The 22,718-nt window shown below is 38.6% G+C and overlaps 1 protein-coding gene across 2 annotated transcripts in view; it reads left to right on the top strand.

Moving 5' to 3' along the window:
- The window catches only part of MAN1A1 (mannosidase alpha class 1A member 1), a 147,273-nt gene that overhangs the window by 115,777 nt on the left and 8,778 nt on the right, over window positions 1-22,718 (top strand). For both annotated transcript variants that reach the window (XM_024551843.3, XM_045188723.2), the window contains exons 7-11: window positions 7,771-7,894; window positions 10,070-10,163; window positions 15,766-15,881; window positions 20,028-20,247; window positions 21,001-21,173. In XM_024551843.3, the coding sequence (XP_024407611.2) occupies window positions 7,771-7,894; window positions 10,070-10,163; window positions 15,766-15,881; window positions 20,028-20,247; window positions 21,001-21,173 (727 nt within the window). The remainder of the gene's footprint in view (window positions 1-7,770; window positions 7,895-10,069; window positions 10,164-15,765; window positions 15,882-20,027; window positions 20,248-21,000; window positions 21,174-22,718) is intronic.

The raw sequence follows: 22,718 nt of genomic DNA, 5'->3' as shown, positions 1-22,718 counted from the left end.
TCCCCATTGTCCTTTTTATTCATTTGTCATGATTTTTCTAATCCTTATGCCTGAAACTTTAGGTGCCACACTGTTTCATAACACAGTTTGCCACAGCCTCTAAACCATAAGTCGCAGGCAGAAGGCAGGAAAACGAGAGGGAAGCAGCGTGATGGCTTTATTCTCCAGCATCTGTTCTGAGTGATCCTGAATCTATTTGCTCTAACCACAAGCTATGCACACATTTTTATTTGCGTGATACTTCTTATGTAAAAATTCCAAACTAAGAAAAGCTAGCATTTTAAATTATAAGGTGGTTTAATTCACTAAGTTTCTTTTTGCTGGTTAGATTTCCATTAGATGTTGAGAAATACCTGAATTCACATAATGCAGCTTAAAACAACATGCTGATTATTGGCCCTGATTACCTAGACATCAGCTATTTTCTTGAAATTTATTGCTGTTAATTTATTGTTTGGGAATTTTAATAGCATTTGTAGCATTTAGCAACATTTGTCCACTACAGGTTTCTTCATTTAGCACTTATTTCACTGATCTTGCCTTAAAAGCAATGTATTGCCTACTCTGAAGTATAACGATAACTACTTTATTAAGCATTAGAGAATGAATCTTCCCCAATTACTCCCAAGTAGTTTAATGTCTGGAAAAAACCTATAGTGAGGCTCTGCTAAACTTCTTGATAGAATATCAATGTCCTTCGTATACCAGTCAGACAAAGTTCACTTTCTTTTATTAAAAGTTAATTAGACCCACTTGATTTCTCCCCTAAAGACCTCTAAGGAATGCCCAAAGGAAAATCAGACGTTGTTCTCCAAAAAACTGTTTTACCTCTACTCGGGGGCCTGAATGAAAATTTAATTGAGTTGCAATTGATACCCTAAAGCTCCAAAATTTCAGAACAGGTATATTGATCATTAAAAGAAGCCTCAGCAGGTTCCTGCAGAGTTTGCTGGTTGTACTGCACAGTACCTGGCGCATAGTAAGCACCCAGTAGATGACAGTTGACTGACTGACTCATCGTCCTTGCTGACTTTGGCAAGATACCCCCAAAGTGCTCATCTTTTCATCTGTTGAACAAAATCATTTAATATTATTCTTTTTACCTCAGAATTTCTGCCAAAAACTTACATTAGTTATGGCAAAGTGGATAGTGAGCTGTTCTTTCCATTAGTAATTGCTTCATAGCTTCAGCTGCATCTTAAGATCAGTGGTGCCAGAGTTTTAGTTTTCATGGACCAAGTAAAATTTCCCCAGTTATTGAAAAACTTGCCAATGTTTGAAGACACCAAAAAAGAAAAACTACCTACTATCATTATTTCATCTCAAAGGAAAAATACAAGCCTGACATCGCAAAAATGGGAAGGACATAGATTCAGAATAAAAGGCAATCTTTAAATTGAATAAAAGTTAGCCTTCAGAAAAATTTACCATCCTGTCCTTATTTTTCTCATTGTGTCATAGCTCAGCTCTCAGAAATCACAACTTCAGACCCCTTCAAGTTTGTGATAGTAGCCTGAATGAACAGTTGTTCTTGAATTGGCTATCAGAGAGCTATATGGCGACATTAATATAAGATTAAATTATTTCGATATGGTAGGGGTGGAACCAATGACACAACACTTTCATTACTTTTTTTTTTAAATTTTATTAAATGAAATGTGCACTGAGCACTTCTGTTTCTTGGCACTGCCCTAGACTTAGAGATCACACAGGTGCATGAAACAGAGTCTGTCCCTGGAGATCCGAGACTTTAGTAGAAGAGAACAGTCCCTACACCCTGGTCACTGGAAAAGACTGGAACAGAATTTGGCGAATTAAAAACCTGGGTCTGAACTATTTCACTTAGCTTAGTCCATAGATGATTCATAGACCCATAAATGAATGGCAGACAAAGAGATGAATAAACAGCCAAATTTCAGAATAGTCTTGAATCTTAAGTAATGTCTTAGAAGTGATGATCTGTGTTAAGCTCCTACAATAGTGAACAATTGTGTATAAAAGCTGAAACCAAGGGAAGGAGTTGTCTGGCAAATGAATATTAGTGAATTACCATTTCTGAAGGTGGACTCTACTATGCATCCTGAGGTTTATTTTAAAAAGTGTTTGCACAAAAATGCTTGCCTGTAGCTCCCCCTCCCCCAGTTTTAAAGGACTTGATGCAGTGATCTGCAGTCGATGGATTTGAGGCATCCCAAGAATTCTAGAAGCTACCAAATGGGATATAGCTGGCCCACACGGTAAAGAGAAATAAGTTTCTACACCTTAGACATTTTTGCCTCCATTACACATTCCCATAATCCGTGCTTATTATCAGTTAAACTAACATCTCCCAGTTATTTATGTAGATATTTTTTATGAATACATGTTGGCTTTTTAAAAAATGAGCTAGACAAGCGCATTGGACTTCTAAAAAAAGATCTAGACATACTACTAAATTGTTTATAGTGGCAAAAAAGATAAAAATAAAAAATAAATTAGCCTCAATGTCCATTGGTAGGGGTATGTTTAAATAAATTAGAATTTATTCAATCATATGCTATGCACTCAGCAACAATGATGATATACATGGATTAGCATGGGAAATGTTCATGAAAAATACAATGTATATTTTTAAAAACATGTGAAATAATTTATTAAGTTCAATAAAATAAATGTTTGCAAGCCCACACACCTTAAATGCACTGAAATGCTTTCTCATCAGTACTGCTAACCTTTCCCCAAACCTAGTGATAGGATATCCCAGTTTGCCTCATAACTGGGCAGGAACTACATTCAATTATTACAGGCCGTTGATAGTGGTGGGCAAGGAGATCTTACCCAGAGGACAACTGAAAAACGGAATTCTTGACTAGCTTTAGAATGCCGGTCTCTGGGACTGCTGGCTCACCTCCAGGGAGGCCTTGCACTACAAACCCGAAAGTGTGGCACTGTGTGAACCCTTTCAAGAAAAAGGCATTTGTAATAATTTAAGATGAAATCACTTAATCTCAAAATCAATGAGCTTTGGGGATTCAGTTAAACGAAGCAATCATTCATGAACTTCCTAATTAGTATTTTCTAATTTGTGCTAAAATCCAAAAAGAATAATTTTGGATTATCTGCTCCTTTGAAATAAATATCCCTGGGTGCCTCTCCATTTGCATATATAAAGCTTTATCGTGATATACAGAATGTAGGGGATTTTTTTGTCTAAAACTTGTTGACTCCATTGCCCACAAGTAGCATATTCTGGACTATGGCCACGAAGGGAGTTTGTTTACTGATCAGCTAATCAGAAATTATTCAGGCATGAATCCTCAAGAAAAAATTTTATAGGCCCATTTCCCATTTTGCATAGAATAGCAACCATCAAGGAAAAGTGGATTGAAAGTCAAAGCTAATTAAGATTTTATAACTATTTACTGCTTTGTGAATATCAACATCTGGCTTTCTAGAATTGTTTCAGTTCTGTAAATTTTTTTGTTGCATTTAATTATCCTAAGTGCCCAAATGTATTTATTAATGATGCAAATTGTACCTGGGCAGTAACAAGAACATATAACTTTTATGTACCTCAATTTAAGATTATTTTGAAGACATACACATCAATTTAGAACAACCCTCTGGCTACTTGATCCATTCCAAGCTCTTGTAGAAAAAGAGTTAGCAGCTCTCCCCTGGGATTCAGCCCTGAGTAGAATAGTGTCATTAGTACTATAATTCCTTCCTCTGGTGCTGTTAACTATTCCCAGGAGAAAAAAGGAAAAACATATAATGTCCATTGCTTATCAGAGCTAAGAGGTCTGTAAATAATGATACCTTCTTGTTCTGAGTGCAGGAGGAGGAGGAAGAATATTGCCACTGCTAATAAACTACATTAAAATTAAGTCTCTAAAGAATACAATAGTATTCCACATTTTCAAAAGAATCATAGTGATTTAATTTTTTGAAGGCATGATTCTAATTGCAATTGTCAAAATCAGTTATTTTCACTTTGATGTTTTATTTTCAAAGAAATATTACCTTTGTAGACTATTGAAAACTTAAAAACTAAATTAAAAATCAAAACATATTCGAACCTTGAACAATGTAGAGGTTAGGGATGCCAACTCCCCATGAATTAGAAAATCCACATGTAACTTTTGACTACCTAAAGCCTTAATTACGAATAGCTACTATTGACTGGAAGCCTCATGGATAACATAAACAGCTGATTGACACATAGTTCGTATGCTTTATGTATTACCTACTGTGTTCTTACAATAAAGTAAGCAAGAAAAAGGAAAATCATAGAAAAAAGAAAATACATTTATAGTGTTTGTGGGGGAAAAATCTGCATGCAGTTCAAACCCATGCTGTTCCGGTGTCAGCTGTACATTAAATGACACTTCAATTTAAAATGGAAAACCTGGAGATCGGAGGAAACAGGAAGAAATGAAGTCAGAGTGATACAAAAGTTTGAAGTTCTGTTCCAGGATTCATTGAACCAAAACAAACACTTGGCTGCTCCCCAAATCGTGCTAATTGCCTTTTTGTGTATACATTTCCATATGCTGACTCACGGTTTTGGCTTAAAACTCAGCCATTGTAACAAAATTGGGAATACTTAAATATTCTTTCCCTTCATGCCTGGCCTGTGGAACTAATAGTTCTGAACACAAGCTGTGATTTTATCTTTAAAATATTGTTTAAATAGTATTAGCATTAGCAAAATGAAGGTACAATAGATAAAGAACACCATGGCTGCTTTAAAATACCGTGTTCGCCGATCCCATTAAAGTCACTGTAAACCCCTCCTCCCTCGGGCGAGACTGGTTGTGAGCCAGAGGTGCAGAAAGCCTAACCGCCTCGTGACACGCCCAGGGCACCCTGACGCCCAGACCAAGGCAGCAAAACTCTCCGGCTCACTTCCTTTTGTCACAGGTCCACCAGTTTGGTGTCAGGTGCCCACTGTTCATATAGATCATTTTAGATATTAGAGCCACACAAATAAATAGATTCCTCAATAGACTCTTAGAATTTAAAGATAAAATTTTGGTGGAACTCACTCGGTGAGTTCTCACTCATTGCACACATTTTGTGCAAGTAGACAGCCCTTTCCCTCACACACACACACACACACACACACACACACACACATATGTTTTAAAGGTCATGGCCTTTGGTTTGTGCCCCATGCTCTATGTCCAGCCAACCTCCAAGTCTTTAAACCTTTGCCTAAGAAAAGGCAAGTGACCTAATTTAATATCTAGATATAATGATGCCTTCTCTGATTTCTTGAAACCCTTCCCTGACCAATGCAACTGTTAATCTTACAGTTTTACTGAAATACATTAATTGTGTAGGTTGAAAAAATAGTGACCAAAGCCACCCTTTCATAGAAACATACCATGTACTCTCAACTCAGCATTCTTTCTGTTAGCATGCATATTCTTTTCCAGTGCTTTTAATGTTCTTGCTCCCTATTTAATTAAAGTGGTAGAAAAGAATGCTGTTTTCCTTCTGATATGAATGTGTGCAAAGAAGGAAAGAGTGTATTTTTAACAACTCTTTTAAATTTTAATTGTTTAAGAACATACTGAAAATTCTCAGTATATCTCTGGTTTTCTCTCAACTTATCACATTAATAGCAGGAAACATATGCCTAGATACAGAAGTACTTTGCATTTTAGTGTAGTACATGCCTACTGTCTGTTTCCCATCTGAGTAAGCCACCACACTCTCTAATACCTTGAACCGAAAAGAACCAGTCCCTGAAGACCTGGGAACCAGGCAGGGTTCCTCAGCACACTGCGCTCTTCCCTCTCCAGATGAAGTCGCCGTTCCCTTCCCGACCATCCTGACATTGCCATATGTTGCAGCTTTGTGTTTAAGAATTGCTTTAGAATATAGAAATCTGTAATGTCGCTCAGTATGCTTATTGTCTTTGGTCAGTGATGGAATAGTTGGACTATAAAAAATAACATCATGACAACAAATTAATGACCAATTGCTATATGCATTTGCTATATGTTAATAAAATTTGAAAGTAGCTGTTCATCTTATTTAGATGATTGGATACTCCTTTTATCTAAGCCAACCATAAAAATAAAAACTGATTCACATTCTCAGAACTTAATAAATATCAGGCATTTCTAAAATGAATTAATATGATTTCCATATCTCTTCTGCTTACTTTTTATTAGGCTGACTATAAATCATTGTTTTGAAATGAAATCTAGGCTTTGCTCTACGAGGAAATCAGGAGTAAGGGTGAGGCCAGCTTAGACGTCAGACGCCAGTTGTCCTCATTGTTTCCCTTCTCTTCAGCCGGCCTCGGCATCCCTGCAGCAGCAGCAACAAGAGAACTGGAAGGGTTTCCCCAGAGCTTGTTGTGCATAATATAAGGAAAAGACAGAGGGGGTTAGCAAATCTAGGGGACACCAAGAGCAGTATTTAAATGGGGCCACCTTGGCAAGAGAGGAAAGTGAGAGTCCACAACACTCAGGCCTGGCCTCGGTGGAGCCTGGTGCCTTCTCGCCTGTCCCCCGCCCTTCCCTCCACTCACCAGTGTCAGGCGCTTCCTCCAGTGCTGCTGTGTGCTCCCCATGTCCAGAGGCTCCCTCTCACCATTCTTTCCTCAGGCTGCTAATTTATCCTCCAAAACGCAACTCAAGACTCTCTTCCTCAAAGAAGCCTTCCTCACTCTACTGGATGCCTACCCTGTTGGACTGCATGTCCCAGCTGTAGGTGCTCCCACATTGATCTTGGCCTTTACCACGTTCAGCTGGGATTATTATGATTAGAACTCTCTCTCCCATTGCACTCTAAGGTCTTTGAGAAAATGGCGATTTATCCATCAGAACCGTCTTATAACCCAGGGTCATGTGTAGTCCCGGACAAACGGTAGGCATACAATGAATGTGCATCTGGACTAAAACCAAAAGGGGGGTTTTTAGATTTCTGCAGGGGCATTTACCGGTCAGGAGAATCCTTGTCTTGATTCTTTACTTGAATTATCATGTATGTTGTGACATGTTAAGTGGCTTTCAGAAACAAACTGCACCCAAGAGAACGGCCATGTTTCAGCAGCTTCCTTACATGGATGTGTGTGCGTTGTGTATATTTAGGGCTAACTCGTTTTAAAAAGCACTTCTCCAAGATGAGCCATGAATGAGGCAATAAGTTTTGAAGCTCCTACCTTTGACCCCTTTCAAATTTGAATTGCATCATTTCGCTGACGTTTTTAAGTGTAGATTATATGTGTCAGGAAGTGTCCTTAGGATAGGTAAAGTATCATGAAGAGAAGCATAAGAAAGGAAGTTCGGTGAATGGAAGGTTTGGAAAAGATGTAGTGTGAGTATACTGCTAATGAATCTGAAATCTATCCCATATCCGAGAAAAAAAGGGGTATATAGTGTGAATGTCTATAATAATCTGTGGAATCTCAGGCTGAATTAACTGAAATGTTGAAGTGGATAGTTTAGTCTGATTTTGCTTTATATGCTACTTGGAATGGTGTACATCTCAATATGGCACTTGGACCTTCCAAAATATTTATGTTTGTCAACAACAAGCACATAGTAACTTCTTTACAACTTGGGTCAACACTAATTTTCAACTTGGAAAAAGAGGTGAAAGCCTGAAACTGGTAGCCAAACGCAACAATGCTGGATATTTTTTTAATAGCCAGAGTGGACTATTAGCTAAGGAGCCATTATTCAAAAGCTGTCTCTCTCATTTCTGCTTTTTAGAGTGGAAAACAATGGAATTAGTCTGACCCATAACTCTTCGCTCTCTTCTCTTCTCCAGTGGGATTGGAAGGAACTGGCCCTGGGCCTCAGGAGGCAGCAGTATTTTGGCCGAATTTGGAACTCTGCATTTGGAGTTTATGCACTTGAGCCACTTATCAGGAAACCCCATCTTCGCTGAAAAAGTGAGGTTCTCCACTATGCCTTACATTGCAAAGCATTGCTTGCGAGAAACAATATCCTCTGCTGAGAGATTTGATAATATTGGGTGTGGAAAAGAGCAACCAAGTTTAATATAGCTCTTTTTATTTTTTAATTACTTTATTATTGTTCAATTACAGTTGTCTGCATTTTCCCCCCACCACTCCCCACCACCCCAGCCAAACCCACCTCCCTTCCTTGCTTCCACCCTCCCCCTTGGTTTTGTCCACATGTCCTTTATAGTAGTTCCTGAAAACCCTTCTCCCCACTGTCCCCTCCCTACTCCCTCTGGCTATTGTTAGATTGTTCTTAACTTCAATGGCTCTGGTTATATTTTGTTTGCTTTTCGGTTTTTGTTGATTATGTTCCAGATAAAGACGAAGCTTTGTTATGTGCACCATTTCAATTAACCAAACTAAACTCACAGTCTTCCCAGGGTGACATTCTAACTCAGTGTGAGAGGGCCCAGCTTACACAATTGATTCCCTGCACCTCAAACAAGTCGCCTGACCTGTCATATTTTTTCCATATGTAAAAATATGTAATGTTGTATGGACTGTATGAACCAAGGATGTGAAAGACTTTTTAAACTCAAAGTGTTACATAAATGCAAAGTAGCTATTGAGTCAATTTCCAATTTTCAAGAAACAAACTTACAGATTTTGGATAAATTCATACTCGCCCCATCATGCTGCCCTTAGCTTTCAGCACTATTCTCAGCTCCCCCTTACAGCAAAATTCCTTGGAAAAGTTGTCCCTGTTTGTTACCCTCTCTTTTTGTCTCCCACTTTCTTCACTGCTTTCCCACTGGGCCTCTCTCCCAGCCACACCTGTCACGGTGACCAGTACGCACCACATTGCCAGATCCGCTCATGGTTCCCACCCCTCGTCTTCCTTGTCCTCTCAGTGTTTGTCACGCTTGGTTTTTTCCCTCTGCCCGAGATGCTCCTCCCTGGGCAGCAGGCACAGGGTACTCCCCTGGCTTGTCTCCTTCCTCAGGTGCTGCTTCTCAGTCTCCTCTCTGGGATCTTTGTCATCACCCCAAATTCTAGATATTAGAAAGCCCCAGAACTCCACCCTGGGTCTCTTCCTTTTATGTTCACTCCCTACATTATTTCATCCATGGGTTTACATGCTATCTATATTCTGTTGATTCCAAACTGATCAGTCCCAACCTGTCCCCTGAACTCCAGACTCCATATCCAAGTACCTGTGCAACATCTCATTAAGAGGTCCAATAGACAGCTCCCACTTAAAATATCTCAGACTCAACCCCCAGGCCTGCTCCTGCTCAGTCTTCACTGTCTTGGTAACTGGCACCTCAGTTCACCCAGCGGCTCGGGCCAAAACTCTTGAGGTCACCCAGTTCCTCTCTCTCTGGTAACTTCAGGTCCAAACGGCTCTGTGCTGTCGCCTCTGCTGCCACCCTGGTACAAGCACCCGTCACCTCCCACCTGGACTCAGCAGTAGCCGCTGGCTCCCACTCCCTCTCTTGCACGCTAGTCACACCAATTGCAAACAAAAGCCTTTCCTGGCTCCCCATCACACTCAGAATAAAGTAAGCCCTCATGGCCTGCATCTCTCTCCCTTTGCTCCCTGTCCTCAAACCCACTGTCTTCTCACAGCTTTTATACTTGCTCTTCCCTCTGTCCCAGTTACTCTTCCTCCAGTTTTCTACATGGCCTGCTCCTTCATTTCCGCTCATTTAAAATTTCCACTCACACACTCATCCATCGGCCGCCCCAGACCACCTTGAGCAGCACGGGGCAGTCTCAGCACTTCAGCCAGCGTACGTTCTGTCCTGTTGCCACCTTGTGTCGTTTCCGTCACTTTTACCACCACACGTTATCTAGTACTTACATTGTGAATATTATGCTGCTTTTACTGTCTCTGTCCTCCCACTGGAATGGACTTTACTTATATACTGAAATACCCCTGGTTCCTGTTATGGCATCTGACATATGGTAGATCAGTGTGCCTGTGTTCACTTACTGCCTATTATTTTTATAAGCCGGCAGCAACTGTCTTTGTTCTAATTCTGCATCATTTAAATCAACTTTTTTCTCTCTAACATGGGAAACTGTAATCAAGAAAGACAGAAGAATGGCACCAAAATTGCTTTTTGGATTTTAATAGCAACATTTTATTTTGTATTGTAGGTAATGAATATTCGAACAGTACTGAACAACCTGGAAAAGCCACAAGGCCTTTATCCTAACTATCTGAATCCCAGCAGTGGACAGTGGGGTCAATGTAAGTCAAAGGACTGATCCTGTTTCGGCTCTTCATGGCACCCAGCACTGTTCTCCTAACCAAGGGAAAAAGTAGGATAAAGCACAATCTTTCGGGAGGAAGTTTAGAAAAGGGGAAAGAAGGCATGGTTCCTTTAATATGAAGGTGTCTGTCATAAGGAAGACAGACTGCAAGTGTTACCAGGAAACTAGAGTGTTTATTTTTCATGCGTAACTGTGAGCATGGTGACATATAAGCACATTTAAAGCTGTTAATCACAAGGGGAAGATCTAGTCAGGGTAGCGTGAGGGTGTTAGCCTGTAATAAGCTGGTCATGTGGGTGGGAGGGAAAATTGTTCCTTTGTTTTAATGACTTCATCCGAGTTTCAGACAGAGTGGCTAGATCATTCTACTTCACAACATTTTCTTTCTGCTTGACTACAAGATGAGAGAGGAGTCGGAATCTTTAAGGGCTGGGAAATTGAAAGCGCAAACAGGGTATTTTCCCTACTTAATTTTAAGCCCAGCAGATAAAGGTTTCTTGCCAGGAGAACTACTTTTAGGGCAGGAGAAATTATTATGCCAGAAGCCCTCACTCGAGATCCTTACAGAGTCTGACCGGGGATATAATGATTCAGAGGAGTTGAAAGAAATGTTCTCAAGCTGATTTGGAAAAAACAGCAGTAGATTAAGCAGCAGCTGAGAGCAAGTGAAGAATACTAAGTGAGATGCCTAGCTGTGCCGAGTGTGTCAGAATGCCTTAAAATTTTACTGTAATTTGAGTTTTTTCATTATATTTAAATGCCCTATATTCTTAGATGACTGTGCCTCATTGTTACTTTAGAAGCACTTTGCCTAAAGAATAATTCAGTAGAAAAAATGCTAAAAATGCACGTCTGTGGGTCAGTAATGGCAAGAGTAGGCCTAGCTGTTGAGATCCTCAAACTATAATCAAGGTTGCCACCTAACAGAAGTGTGGCCCACAGATCACTCGACATGCCTGAGACCTTTCCAAGGGCTCCGCAAGGTCACAGCTGTTTTTATAGTAACACTAAGACCTTCCTCCACTGTGTTGACATTTGCACTTACGTTACAGAAGTGTCCGTGGGTAAAACCAGCAAAGGCACAGCGCAAACCATGGCAGAGGCTCCACAAGGTGCTAACGGTCACTTTCTAGATCTTCACCGCGGGCTAAAACAAATAAAAAGGAAGAGAAGCCAGTTTCACTTATGAAAATGTTCCTAATGAGGCAAAAATAAATTATTGATTCTCAGCCATTGAATACACATCTTTGTGATTTTCTGTGTGGTTAAATTGAAAGTCCACTGAAAACACTTGCGCATAATAAAAACTAGTGGTCACCTCATTGAAAGGCACTTGTGCGATGGTCTGACTGGTGAGCTGACCTGGTCACTGTGGTTTGTGGTCACCAGTTTCACCTGAAAGAACGACTGAAAACGGAATGGTTTTTCCGAGTTGGGTAATTAGTAGATGTGTTCTCGGAAATGAGCCTGTCACTTCAAGGAAAGCTGACAGTATCTGTGTCAGTGCTGAAATTTGAACTTCTAAGTGAAAATCTGAATTTTGGAAAACTTGTATATGCCACCATGAATGAGCCCATGACCCTTAACCAACACTTGAAGACTGTTCTGATGAGATTGGTGGTGATATTAACAACTACGGCTTTTTGATGCTGTCTGATAACATGTGTCAGCGTTTGGAAGATCTGTGTAATTCCGTGAGCAGTGTTTTCCGAATGACCAATGCTTGCTTTTACAAAATCGTGTATGAGAAAAAGATCCATTCCAACTGCAAGATAGACCAATGGCTTTAAACTGCAGCAATACAAAAGCTCACCAATATGGCTTGTAATTTGGCATTGCAATTAACTTTTTAAAAACTATAACCTTTTAAAAAACCTAGTTGTCAAGTTTTGTTTTAGTATTAAAGCAAAATATTCATAACAATCTGAAAAGACTATTAAAATACTCCTCCCTTTTCCAGCTCTATAACCATGAGGCTGAATTTTCTTCATCTGTTTCAGCCAGGTCTTCAAGATATAGTATGGATTGAAGGTAGAACAGATAGGAAAATCCAGCTCTCTTCTACTACAGGAAACATTAAAGAGACTTACAAAAATGTAAAATAGCATCACTCTTCTCACTAATTATTTTTCTCTTGTAAAATACAATCTATTTTTATGAAAATACTATATTATAAGGGGTATGTTATTATTTTAAATAAATTAATTAAAATATATTAAATTCTGTTTTAATTTCCAATATGGTAAACATTGCTAATATTACATAAACAAGTTTTGGGGGTACATATTCATTTTTAAAAGTGTATAGAGGGGTGCTAAGATGATAAAAAGTTTGAGGGCCACTAGAATATTTGAGGTAAAACAGAACTTGAGTAGCTTTCTAAGGACAAGATGACTAAATATGATTCTCTAAAGGACAAGGGTGTTTAGAGTTCTCCTTCTCATGAAAGATTCAAAAGTTTAAGAAAAGCCTTTAGCTAGGATTTACAGTTTTCTTCCTATGATTAAGGAATCTCTGTGAAAAGGGACAGAAGAGTCGATTGTACTGAAACATCCTGGCTTCACCTTCTGGGTCACAAATATACTATGTATTTGGCCATGTTTCCTGGTACAAAGAGCCCTTTATATTTGGGTTGCTTATGGGTCAGTTTCCTGATGGAAAACCAAACAGAGCTGATGAGTCCTGGGTCTCTCCTCTCCCAGCCCCATCCTGTGTTCCAGCCACAAGGAAGACACAGTTACGTTTTTATTCTTCAATCAAGGCCCGCTTGACCGTGCTCAGATCTGGGCTTGTTCTGCTTCCTCAGCCCTTTCACCACTCCTCTGACCCTACCAAGGCCTGGCTCAATTGCCGTTTCTTCTGGGAGGCCTTCTTCTTTAAGACCCAGTTTGGGATTTGTGAGCACCCACTCCTCCTCTACCCACCCCCTTGTTCCTCCCCATCCCTACACTTTGGGTGCCGTCCTGTCACAACCCTTTTCCTAACAATTTACATACAAAACCATCCACCTAGGGATCCAAAACCTTTGAGGGCGGTGACTTTGTCTTAGTCGTTTTTGTTAACCCAACACGTGTGCCTCATGTACCCATCATGTACCTCATAGGTGTTTGTTTACTTGAAATCTGTGAACGCTCATGCACTCTGTATCCAATCTGACTTTCTGCCTCTGCTTTGAACAGTGGTTCTATTTATTCTTTTTGAAGTTTGCCCCTGCTCCTCAATTGTGGCTAAGAGGCAGCATCTAGTCCTGGTCACAGATACTGTAAAGAGATCTGGTGGCTGTTGAGGCCAGATATGAGGCTCCATGTCAATAAACAAAATAATTATCATATAGTGTCACGACATCATTGGGGGATCACTTTGAGGAGAGAAGTTTAGATCTACATGAAGTTTATAAAATTAAAAATTGAAGATACTGAGTATGGAATTTTTTTGTCTTAATTATTTTGCTGTTTGCTTTGTTTTTTCTCTTTTTAAGTATTAGGAATCTTCAATGGGACCTATTTCTATTGGGGAGAAAAGAATAAATTACCCCCTCCAGAAAAGAATGTAATATTTGAGTGACTATAGTACACGTTACCTTTAGAGCATTTGGGAATAAAAATAGTACATATGTTCTTTCTAGAAATAGGCGGCCCTTTTCTGCTGACAAAATCAGGCATGTTCTCTTCTATATCCACTAAGATATTTATTTACACAGGACTCTGTTGCCAACACAAATAGTCATCCAGACATAAGGGGATCTTATTGAGTGATTTGCTAAAACCTCGAAAGAACTTTCTCTTGTTGCTCCTCTCTGTTCCTTAATTTTCATTCCTTCCAAATATGAAAATTTTATAGGTAGGAAATAAAGGAATAGAAAATTAACTACCACTTCCCAAAGTTAATTGAAATAGCTGTATCAATATGTAATCCTTTCCCCCTTTTAAAAAATCACCAAATGCCCAAACTTGCTTCTTTCATTTCTTATAGATTCATAACCCAAAGAGGAAGAAAATGAAGCTGCTTCTGGCTGTTAGTTTTCAATGCTCATTGCTTTAACTCGGAAGGACTTGTCTGGGCCGTGGCCTCATTTCCTATTACTTCACTTAGTCCTAGTTATTCTGACAGGAACCAGACAGTGGCTTGCTTTGCCGTGCATATCTTGCATTTGTCCCCTGCAATCATGTTTATAACAACGGGGCTGATTACTGATGACATAGGTCGCAGCCTATTTAATTTTTAAATGTCAGAGGTTTCTGTGGTGATTTATTTAGAAACCATAAAGGTTACTTCAAACATTGCTATTTTAAGAACCAGCTCTACAATTGTAAAAGCACTAATTTTACATGAAAATTAAAACTACAATATAATTTTGGACTTAATAATAAAATCACATACTTAATCATTTAAAAATACAGCCCTTCTAGCTTGAACAGATGCAGTCCTTACTGAGACGGACTTAGAAGAATTTTGTGTTGTTCACTGGTTTACCGAGTAGCCACTCAATGCGGTTTCCAAAATAAGTGCATCTTTATTAATGCTCAAGTTCTCTGCGAATTCTGGAAAAGATACGTCAAATAGACTGCATCTGTTCTCGTAGGTAAACATGCTTGAAAAATAAAAGTGTTAATTCAAGCCCATCCAAATGTGAGACTCCGTGTGGGTTGAATCAAATGGCAATTACCAAGGTTAGAATCTCATTTAGAGTCTGTAGTCAGTTTTCTCACTTTTTAAAAAATTTTATTTTTTTATCCTCACCTGAGGACATTTTTTCAATTCTTCCAGAGAGAGAGAAAGGGAAAGAAAGAGAAATACCGATGAGAAAGGAAAGGATTGATTGGTTGCCTCCCGCATGTGCCCTCACCAGAACTCGAACCCACAACCTCTCGGTTACGGGGACAATGCGCCAACCAACGGAGCCACACTGGCCAGGGTGGTGCTCTCACTTTTAATGAGGATACCTACCCTACAATTTGCAAGGTTGTTGGTAATGTGTGTAGTGGACCTGGCATAACCAGTGGCAGCAGAAGAGGATTGTTGAAACGGTGTGTAAGGAAGAAACAGTTCTGCCCTATCTTCTTTCTCCCAGCCCTACCAGAGAATGTGAACCCTTCAGACTGATAACACTAGAAAACCCGTCTGCTAATAGTAGTCATGATAATGAACCAGAAGAAGCTGCAGAGCTTCTTGTGTTATTGCAAGCCACTCTTTAAAAAGATTTGCTAATACTCAAAACTTTGACATGTGTGTATTATTGAGAGCTAAAGCAATTAAAAATTTATTTGAATATATACTGTGAAATGTTTTGGTATTTTTTACTAGAGAACCTGATTTTGGGAATTAGGGGAGATGATATGTTTTTTATCCTCATGCTTACAAAAGTAGCTTGGTAATTATTTAGAGTATATCACGTTACTTAATAGCATATCTGCTCATTTTAGAACATCTTTCTGAAAACAGGAGATTTGCTGGAATTTAAATGTGACGTTGGGTTGCAGTTGATGTGAGGTTTCGCATCCTGGCTTGCTAATGTGATTTTGCTGCATTATCTGAATTAAAGGCTGAATCACTCTAACATGCATTTCCCTCCCTTGCAGATCACGTCTCAGTGGGAGGACTCGGAGACAGCTTTTATGAATATTTGCTAAAGGCATGGTTAATGTCTGACAAGACAGATCTGGAAGCTAAGAAGATGTATTTTGATGCTGTTCAGGTAAACCCAATACTTAAATCACCTTTGCCACTCAACTCCAACTTGTAACTTACATAGTATTCAAGCTTTAGCAGGGAAAGAATAGAATACTGCATGAATGGGTTATAAATTATTCCCGGTTAGGTAGAAGAAAGTATCTACTAATACAACTATAATTATACTTGATGTATTTAGTTCTAAGAGGGCAGTTACATTTTTTACATGATTCAAACCTCAGTGAAGATTTACATATCTAAAAAAAAAATAGGTTCACATACCTGGGAAAAAAAGGTATTTTTCTTCAGTGAGCATGATTTCTGTACTTAGACTCTATTAAAATTATGGAGAGGGAAAATCCTGAATTTACGTCCTGAAAATTGACTAAGTTAAAATTTCCCGAGATTATGGACAACCCTCCTGCCTACCTCCATTCGAAGGGAACGCATCTCCAGAGCTGTAGGGACAGTCTTCTCAAATAGAAGTCTGAACTGACCGAACTGATACTAAAGGAACGATGATTAGTAGTTTCCAAAGGTCTGAGATGGAGGACTGACAGCTAGGGAAGGGTGTGGGGAGGTGGGGGTGTGGAGGGTTGAGCAAAAAGGAAAGTGGACTCATGGACGTGGACAACAGCGTGGTGACTGCTGAGAGGAGGGGAGCGTAAGAGGGCTACATGGTAATGGGGAAAATACAATAAAGATTAAATCAAAAAATAAAAATAAAGTAAAATAGAGGACCGATAAGAGGGAAAAAGTACTTGTTGAACTGTATACTGTGTGGTAAGTAGCGTGTTAGGGACATACTTTAAAACGTTAGTTTGTTTCCTCTCAGTGGTTTAGATATTGTTCACCTTGCATTGCAGACTGTATTGCAGTTCTGTTATAAATAAGACAACTGCCCTTCAGAGAGGTTGAGTGTGAGACCAAAATTCAAACTAAAATCCGTGTCAACCCCTGCTCCTCTATTCCTCACCACTATGGACTTATTTGTGAATGTAATTTCCATACTAAGTGTCAGTATTTCTCTCTGGGCAGTAAGTTAGCAAGATCAGTTAGAAACTACTTAGGAAAGTCTATAGTCAGTGTAAGAGTAAATTAAGCCTCCTTCAGAAATGAAAACAAATTTTGAAAGTAAATAAAGTAAAAAAAAGAAAATTATTTTATATAAAATACTTGAACTTGTACCCAACTTTTCACAACAAATTTTGTAACAGAATCAATTACCCTTATGATTAATAAAAGTAGTTTATATATACTTTAACATTAATTATTATCAAGGCATCTCAAGTAATGTAAAACTATGGCTAAGTCATCAGAAAATTGACCTTTTTATTGACTGCCTAATTTTTTTTTATAATTGAGAGTAGTAATTTATACAAGGAAAAAAATGGAAATTTGGAATCCCAATACTGAAGCCATTATTCTGAAACTGGTCTCCCTAGAAGAGGTCTGGCTGATTTTGACATGGGCTGACTTATCTGTTCAAATACGAATGCAGCTTGCTTTGCTCTGGTTGACCAGATTAAACATCACATCGGTCCCTTCTCAAGGTCAATAGGGAGCTTCTCTAATAGAGCAGGTACAACTTGCTATTTCACACACGGGAACCAGAACACCTTAGTTAGAACACTGGCCTTCATTTAGCACAGCCTTTATTAAGGAATGTGATGAACGTCAGAAGTCTGCTAAGATATGGTCCACATGGCCTTTCACAATTTTTTTTTTCATTTCTGTGAGGTTTAGGTTTTAACCTAGGGAGTTCTCCATACTTACAGTATGGTTTCCGTTACATCATTTTTTAATTACTACCCTGGCAGACATTTTAATTATTTTGATCTCGGCCCTCTAAGACCTGATGTTCCAGGAAAAGCAACTTTAAAATATTCTTTGAAGTATTGTTTTCCCTCAGTTTCTAGAACTGTGAGAGGTATACCCACACAGCTTTTAACATACTGTATTTAGGCAAACCATTGACAGGAAAATCCATTAAGAACAATTGAAGTCAAAATGTTTCCTGTTTCTCTTAATAGTAAAAACATTTTCAATACGTTGTGCATTCAACTTAGAAAGCAAAGCTAAAGCACTTAAACTTCTGCTTGTGAGAAGTAGCCGTGCCTTGCGTAGCGAAGATTCTTTGTCTAGTGGTACTTACAGTGATCATCATCATCAAGGAAAGGACCCTTTACATCACTGTTCTGGACAGTTGAGTTACTGGAGATACATAGTTCATCAGTTTTAGCTTCCAGTGGATTTTAGAAAGTGTTTAACCCTGGAGTGGTATGTTTCCTTTGGCTGTTTTAATGAGAAAATATCTTGGGCTTTTAATTGGCTATCGTGGCCACCGCTGGAGACCACACTACGCATCCACAGCGATGGATGCCCACCCTGCCAGAGGTCCATTGGAATGAATGGTACCTGTGTGGGCGATGTACATATTAGATGATTAGGATTCTGTAGGCTTCACCAAATGGATTTTTTTCAAATATACAAGGATAAAAATCACAAAATATATGACTGTTTTTCCTAATCACTTCTCTGTAGACTTGACACATTTTTTTTTTAGAGCCATTAAAGACTGTTTTCCTTCTCTGTGTTTATTTACATTTTTTAATTGCCATACAAACGTTGCTTTAAAGGTCTTGGAACTTGGTTGTCTAATTTATTTTGAGAAGTAGCAACTTGGTCAGAATAATGCCAAAAATAATACAGTAGTATTATTTTCTAATGTTTCTCTAATCCATGCTCCAAAGCTATTACTCTTGCTCTGTAGAAAGAATAATTTCTCGGGTGATGAACAGGTATCTGCCTAAAGGACTTTATTACAATTTCTACTATGAGAAGCATAAATAGCTAAGTTGTTCAGTTACATTAAATAAGAATGAAATATTAATGTAATAACTAAATCATCAATAAAATTAGCTTAACTACAGTTAATGAGCACAGTAGTGTATTTATTTCTTACATCTTGGTTTCATTTGTTCACTTCTAATAAAGGTAGGGTAAGTTTTATCTGCCTGTGTATTCATTTTTATTTATTCTTCTTTATCACAAGTTTTATCTGTGTCTACTATTCCCAAATGTCCTAAAAACCCCTCTTTTTTGACAATAGTGTAATAGGTCTAGGCATTCTCATAGCTCTTGTTCCTCTATGAAGTAATTGGGGCGAGGGGATCATTTCCTGTTACAGTAATGGGAAGTTAGTAATTCCAAACATACTTAATTTTTGCTTTTTAAAATATAAGGCTTATTTTATTTTCTCTAGGTACTTTAAAAGAATATCAGTAGTCCTGGGGCAGAAATAAAAGCTGTTTTATAAATAATTTTTGTAAATGTTAACATTTCTCCCAAATTTACAGATCTGTATTCTTTTTTAGAAATATTTATCCATTGTATACTAATGTGCTTTGTAATAGAATTATGAGGGCAGGCCTTGATTCTAGTGTTACCCAAATGGGGGTATGAATGATGTGATAAATGACCTTTACTGAGGGCTAGTCACACACTAGCCACTTTATAAACAAAATGCTACAGGGTTTTCTCAGCAGATGCTGCTATTCCCATTTCATGAAAAGAATACTGAGGTTTAGGGATATAGTAAGCAAATTACTCACAAAGTTCACAGATAGAAAAAAGCTTATCAAAGCTGGGATTTGAAGCCAAGCAATCCGAGTAAAGAACAGGCCCTTCCCCCGCTCTGTTTTGTTACACCTTGAAACCCGACAGAGCAAAAAAAGGGCGATACCCCCGGCCTGCATTTCATACACAAATGTGCTCTGATGTTCATCCATGGCAGGGCCTGTGCTTTGTGTTGTTTTCCCATTTCTGAAAATGGAAATGTGCTCGACCAGCCATCCCCACTCCAGCAGTAGCCTGTCTGGGAGAAGGGGACAGCGTTTTAGGTGCGTGGACTACCAGTGTTTGATCACAGAGCCATGCAAAACCCACCGGACTGGCCCCACGAGGTTCTTTGTAAGTCACCAAACTAATAAGGCATAGAGTAGAGGAAGAATGCAGAAAGAAATCACATAAAGTTTGAGTCTGAAGTGGAGTCGTAACACCAGATTCAAATTGTGAATGTTACATTATTTTTCTTTTAATGTTGGGGGGGATGTTTTTAGTATAAATTTGAAAAGAGATTACAAATGCTGAAAATAAGTGCTGTTTTCAGGCAATTGAGACTCACTTGATCCGCAAGTCCAGTAGGGGACTGACGTACATTGCAGAGTGGAAAGGGGGCCTCCTAGAACACAAGATGGGCCACCTGACCTGCTTTGCTGGCGGCATGTTTGCACTTGGGGCCGACGACGCCCCCGCAGACCGGACCCAGCACTACCTTCAACTGGGGGCCGAGATTGCCCGTACCTGTCACGAATCCTATAATCGCACGTGTGAGTACTTGTTATTCTTCACTTACAATCTATTGCCACATGCTTTCATTTCATTCAGTAAGGAACTTTGTCATTGCTGCCCGCAAAAATATATCCACTGGACCAAATCATGATAAATACCTTAAAGGAATTTGTACTTTCATTTTAAAAGACACTGGGTTTCTACATAAAAATATTTACTTTTAGTTTGCCAAGAAACAGAAATCCAAACCATACAACATTAAGCCGGTCTAATTTTTTTACCTTATTTTAGGTAAGTAACATTGGATACAAGTTTCTGTCCCAGTGCAAAAGAAGCTTAGTGTATTTACATGGAAACCATTATTAATCTTCCCAGTGTCTCCAGGAAATAGATTTTCAGTCTGGCTTCCTCCTTTTAAAATAGGGTTTGAAGCACAAACATGAAATAACCTTTCATGATGTAATGACTTAAAATTTAGAATGACTGATTTTCTCGCTAGCTTAGAAGGTCTTTGGTGGTGCCTTGCACCTACGCAGTGGGTGCTCCATAAATGGTGATTAAGTGAAAGAAAATGAAGAATCAGTAACATTTTCTCAAATGCAGTCTTTGGGATGACTAAACTTGAAAAGCATATTGAATATTATTTACTATCTGATGTTTATAACTATTCTTTAAAATGATTTGGCATCATTCTTGAATGTTGTGAAGTACTTTCTTAGTTTCAGTTACGTTGTAGACACTTAAACATTACCCAGGACAATAACCTTTGTCAACCGTTGCTTATTCTGCAGATGTGAAACTGGGACCAGAAGCCTTCAGATTCGATGGCGGTGTTGAAGCCATTGCTACAAGGCAGAACGAAAAATACTACATCCTACGGCCAGAAGTGGTTGAGACTTACATGTACATGTGGCGACTGACTCATGATCCAAAGTACAGGAAATGGGCCTGGGAAGCTGTAGAGGTGACATTTTAATTTGCTTATATTTGTTACAGATAAATGTCTCAGAAAAAAAATGTGCAGTGGTACCTATAAATTCATCATACCAACTTTTCTATAATTTTTAAAGCTTTGACCAGACTTTTTTTTCATTCAGGACTGAGTGTTGTCAGTTAAGTCATCCTGTATCTCTGGCTTCAGCTTTGTTTAATATAACTATAACTATATATATATTTATGTGTGTATATATATATATAAAGCATATATATATGTGCTTAATATAACTATATATACACACACACACTTTGATATTGAAGGAGATATCTAGAATGGCATATTATAAAATTAAGTTCCCACAACTGTGGAAGTGATGACCATTTAATTCCACAAAGGGTTGTAAGCAACTCAGGGATAGTCCCCGCTGCCTGTTGTTGGTTTTAAGAAACCACTATGTATTTTTTTTTCTTAGTCTTTGGCCACGGAAATGATAATACAGTATATGCTTTTACTTAGGTTAAATTAGCTACTTAGTTTTTAAAAGAACCTGTAGAAAAACTACTTTCTGCAAGAATATTCCCTCACTAGTCTCGGGTTTCTCTGAATATCTGTAAGTATGCTGTTTTGATTCTTTGTCACCTCTTGGGTCTCTTCCTGCTGAATGTGGTGTATCGTCTTCCGAAGCTAATGGAGGTGTGCTGGATGCCAGTGGAGGCGCCCTCCAGGGTGTGCACCAAACAGTGTCTAATTTTAAGAGCTATTATTCTGAAAGGAGTGGGAGGAGATTCAGGGGATAGAAACAAGCAAACGCTTTAATTATACTCTCTTACATTCTAGCACTCTTTGTTAGAAAAGTTAGCTGTCTTTAAAAGCAGTCTATTAGGAGTAACATCTCTCAGGAAATCTGAGATGAATATGCCTTTGTGTGAAATTTAATATCTTAGAAGCCATTAATGAATCTTGCTTATTGCCTTGTTCATTTAGTGCATATTATCACTCGTCATCAGTCATTGTAAGTAATAGATTCTTTAGGCCTCTTCTTTTTATTTTTTGCAAAGTTTTCTAATTACATTTAGTCAATAGTAATTTCAACTTCTTTAAATTTTTTTTCTCTGAAAAAATGTATTAAAATTATAGTTCATCAAAGTTCTGACGATAGGGAATTATTTTGGTCTTCAAATAGGCTAGCAAAGGAATTAAGGCTAGTACCCACCTTGCAAATGTCAGTTTCAATTAAAAATAGCAAGAATAACGTATTTCATCAAATCGAAAACACCATAATTGATTTAAAAAACCCATTATTTTATATACCATTAAGAAAGTGTAACACTACCAACTAAATTATGACATGACAATGTTAGAGATGTTACAATGTGAAAGATGTATGACAGAACTGGTCAAAAATGGAAAGTGAGTGAATCTCTGTTGCCATAGCAGGGGTGTCAAACTCATTTTCACCAGGGGCCACATCAGCCTCGCGGTTGCCTTCAAAGGGCCGAATGTCATTTTAGGACTGTATAAGTGTAACTACTCCTTAACTAGGGGCAAGGAGCTCAGCGCTGCCACGGGGCA

This window comes from Desmodus rotundus, chromosome 11, assembly GCF_022682495.2.
Source record: "Desmodus rotundus isolate HL8 chromosome 11, HLdesRot8A.1, whole genome shotgun sequence".
NCBI classification, from domain to species: domain Eukaryota; kingdom Metazoa; phylum Chordata; class Mammalia; order Chiroptera; family Phyllostomidae; genus Desmodus; species Desmodus rotundus.
Note: the sequence above shows the minus strand (reverse complement) of the source record. Positions and strands in the feature narration are given on the sequence as shown.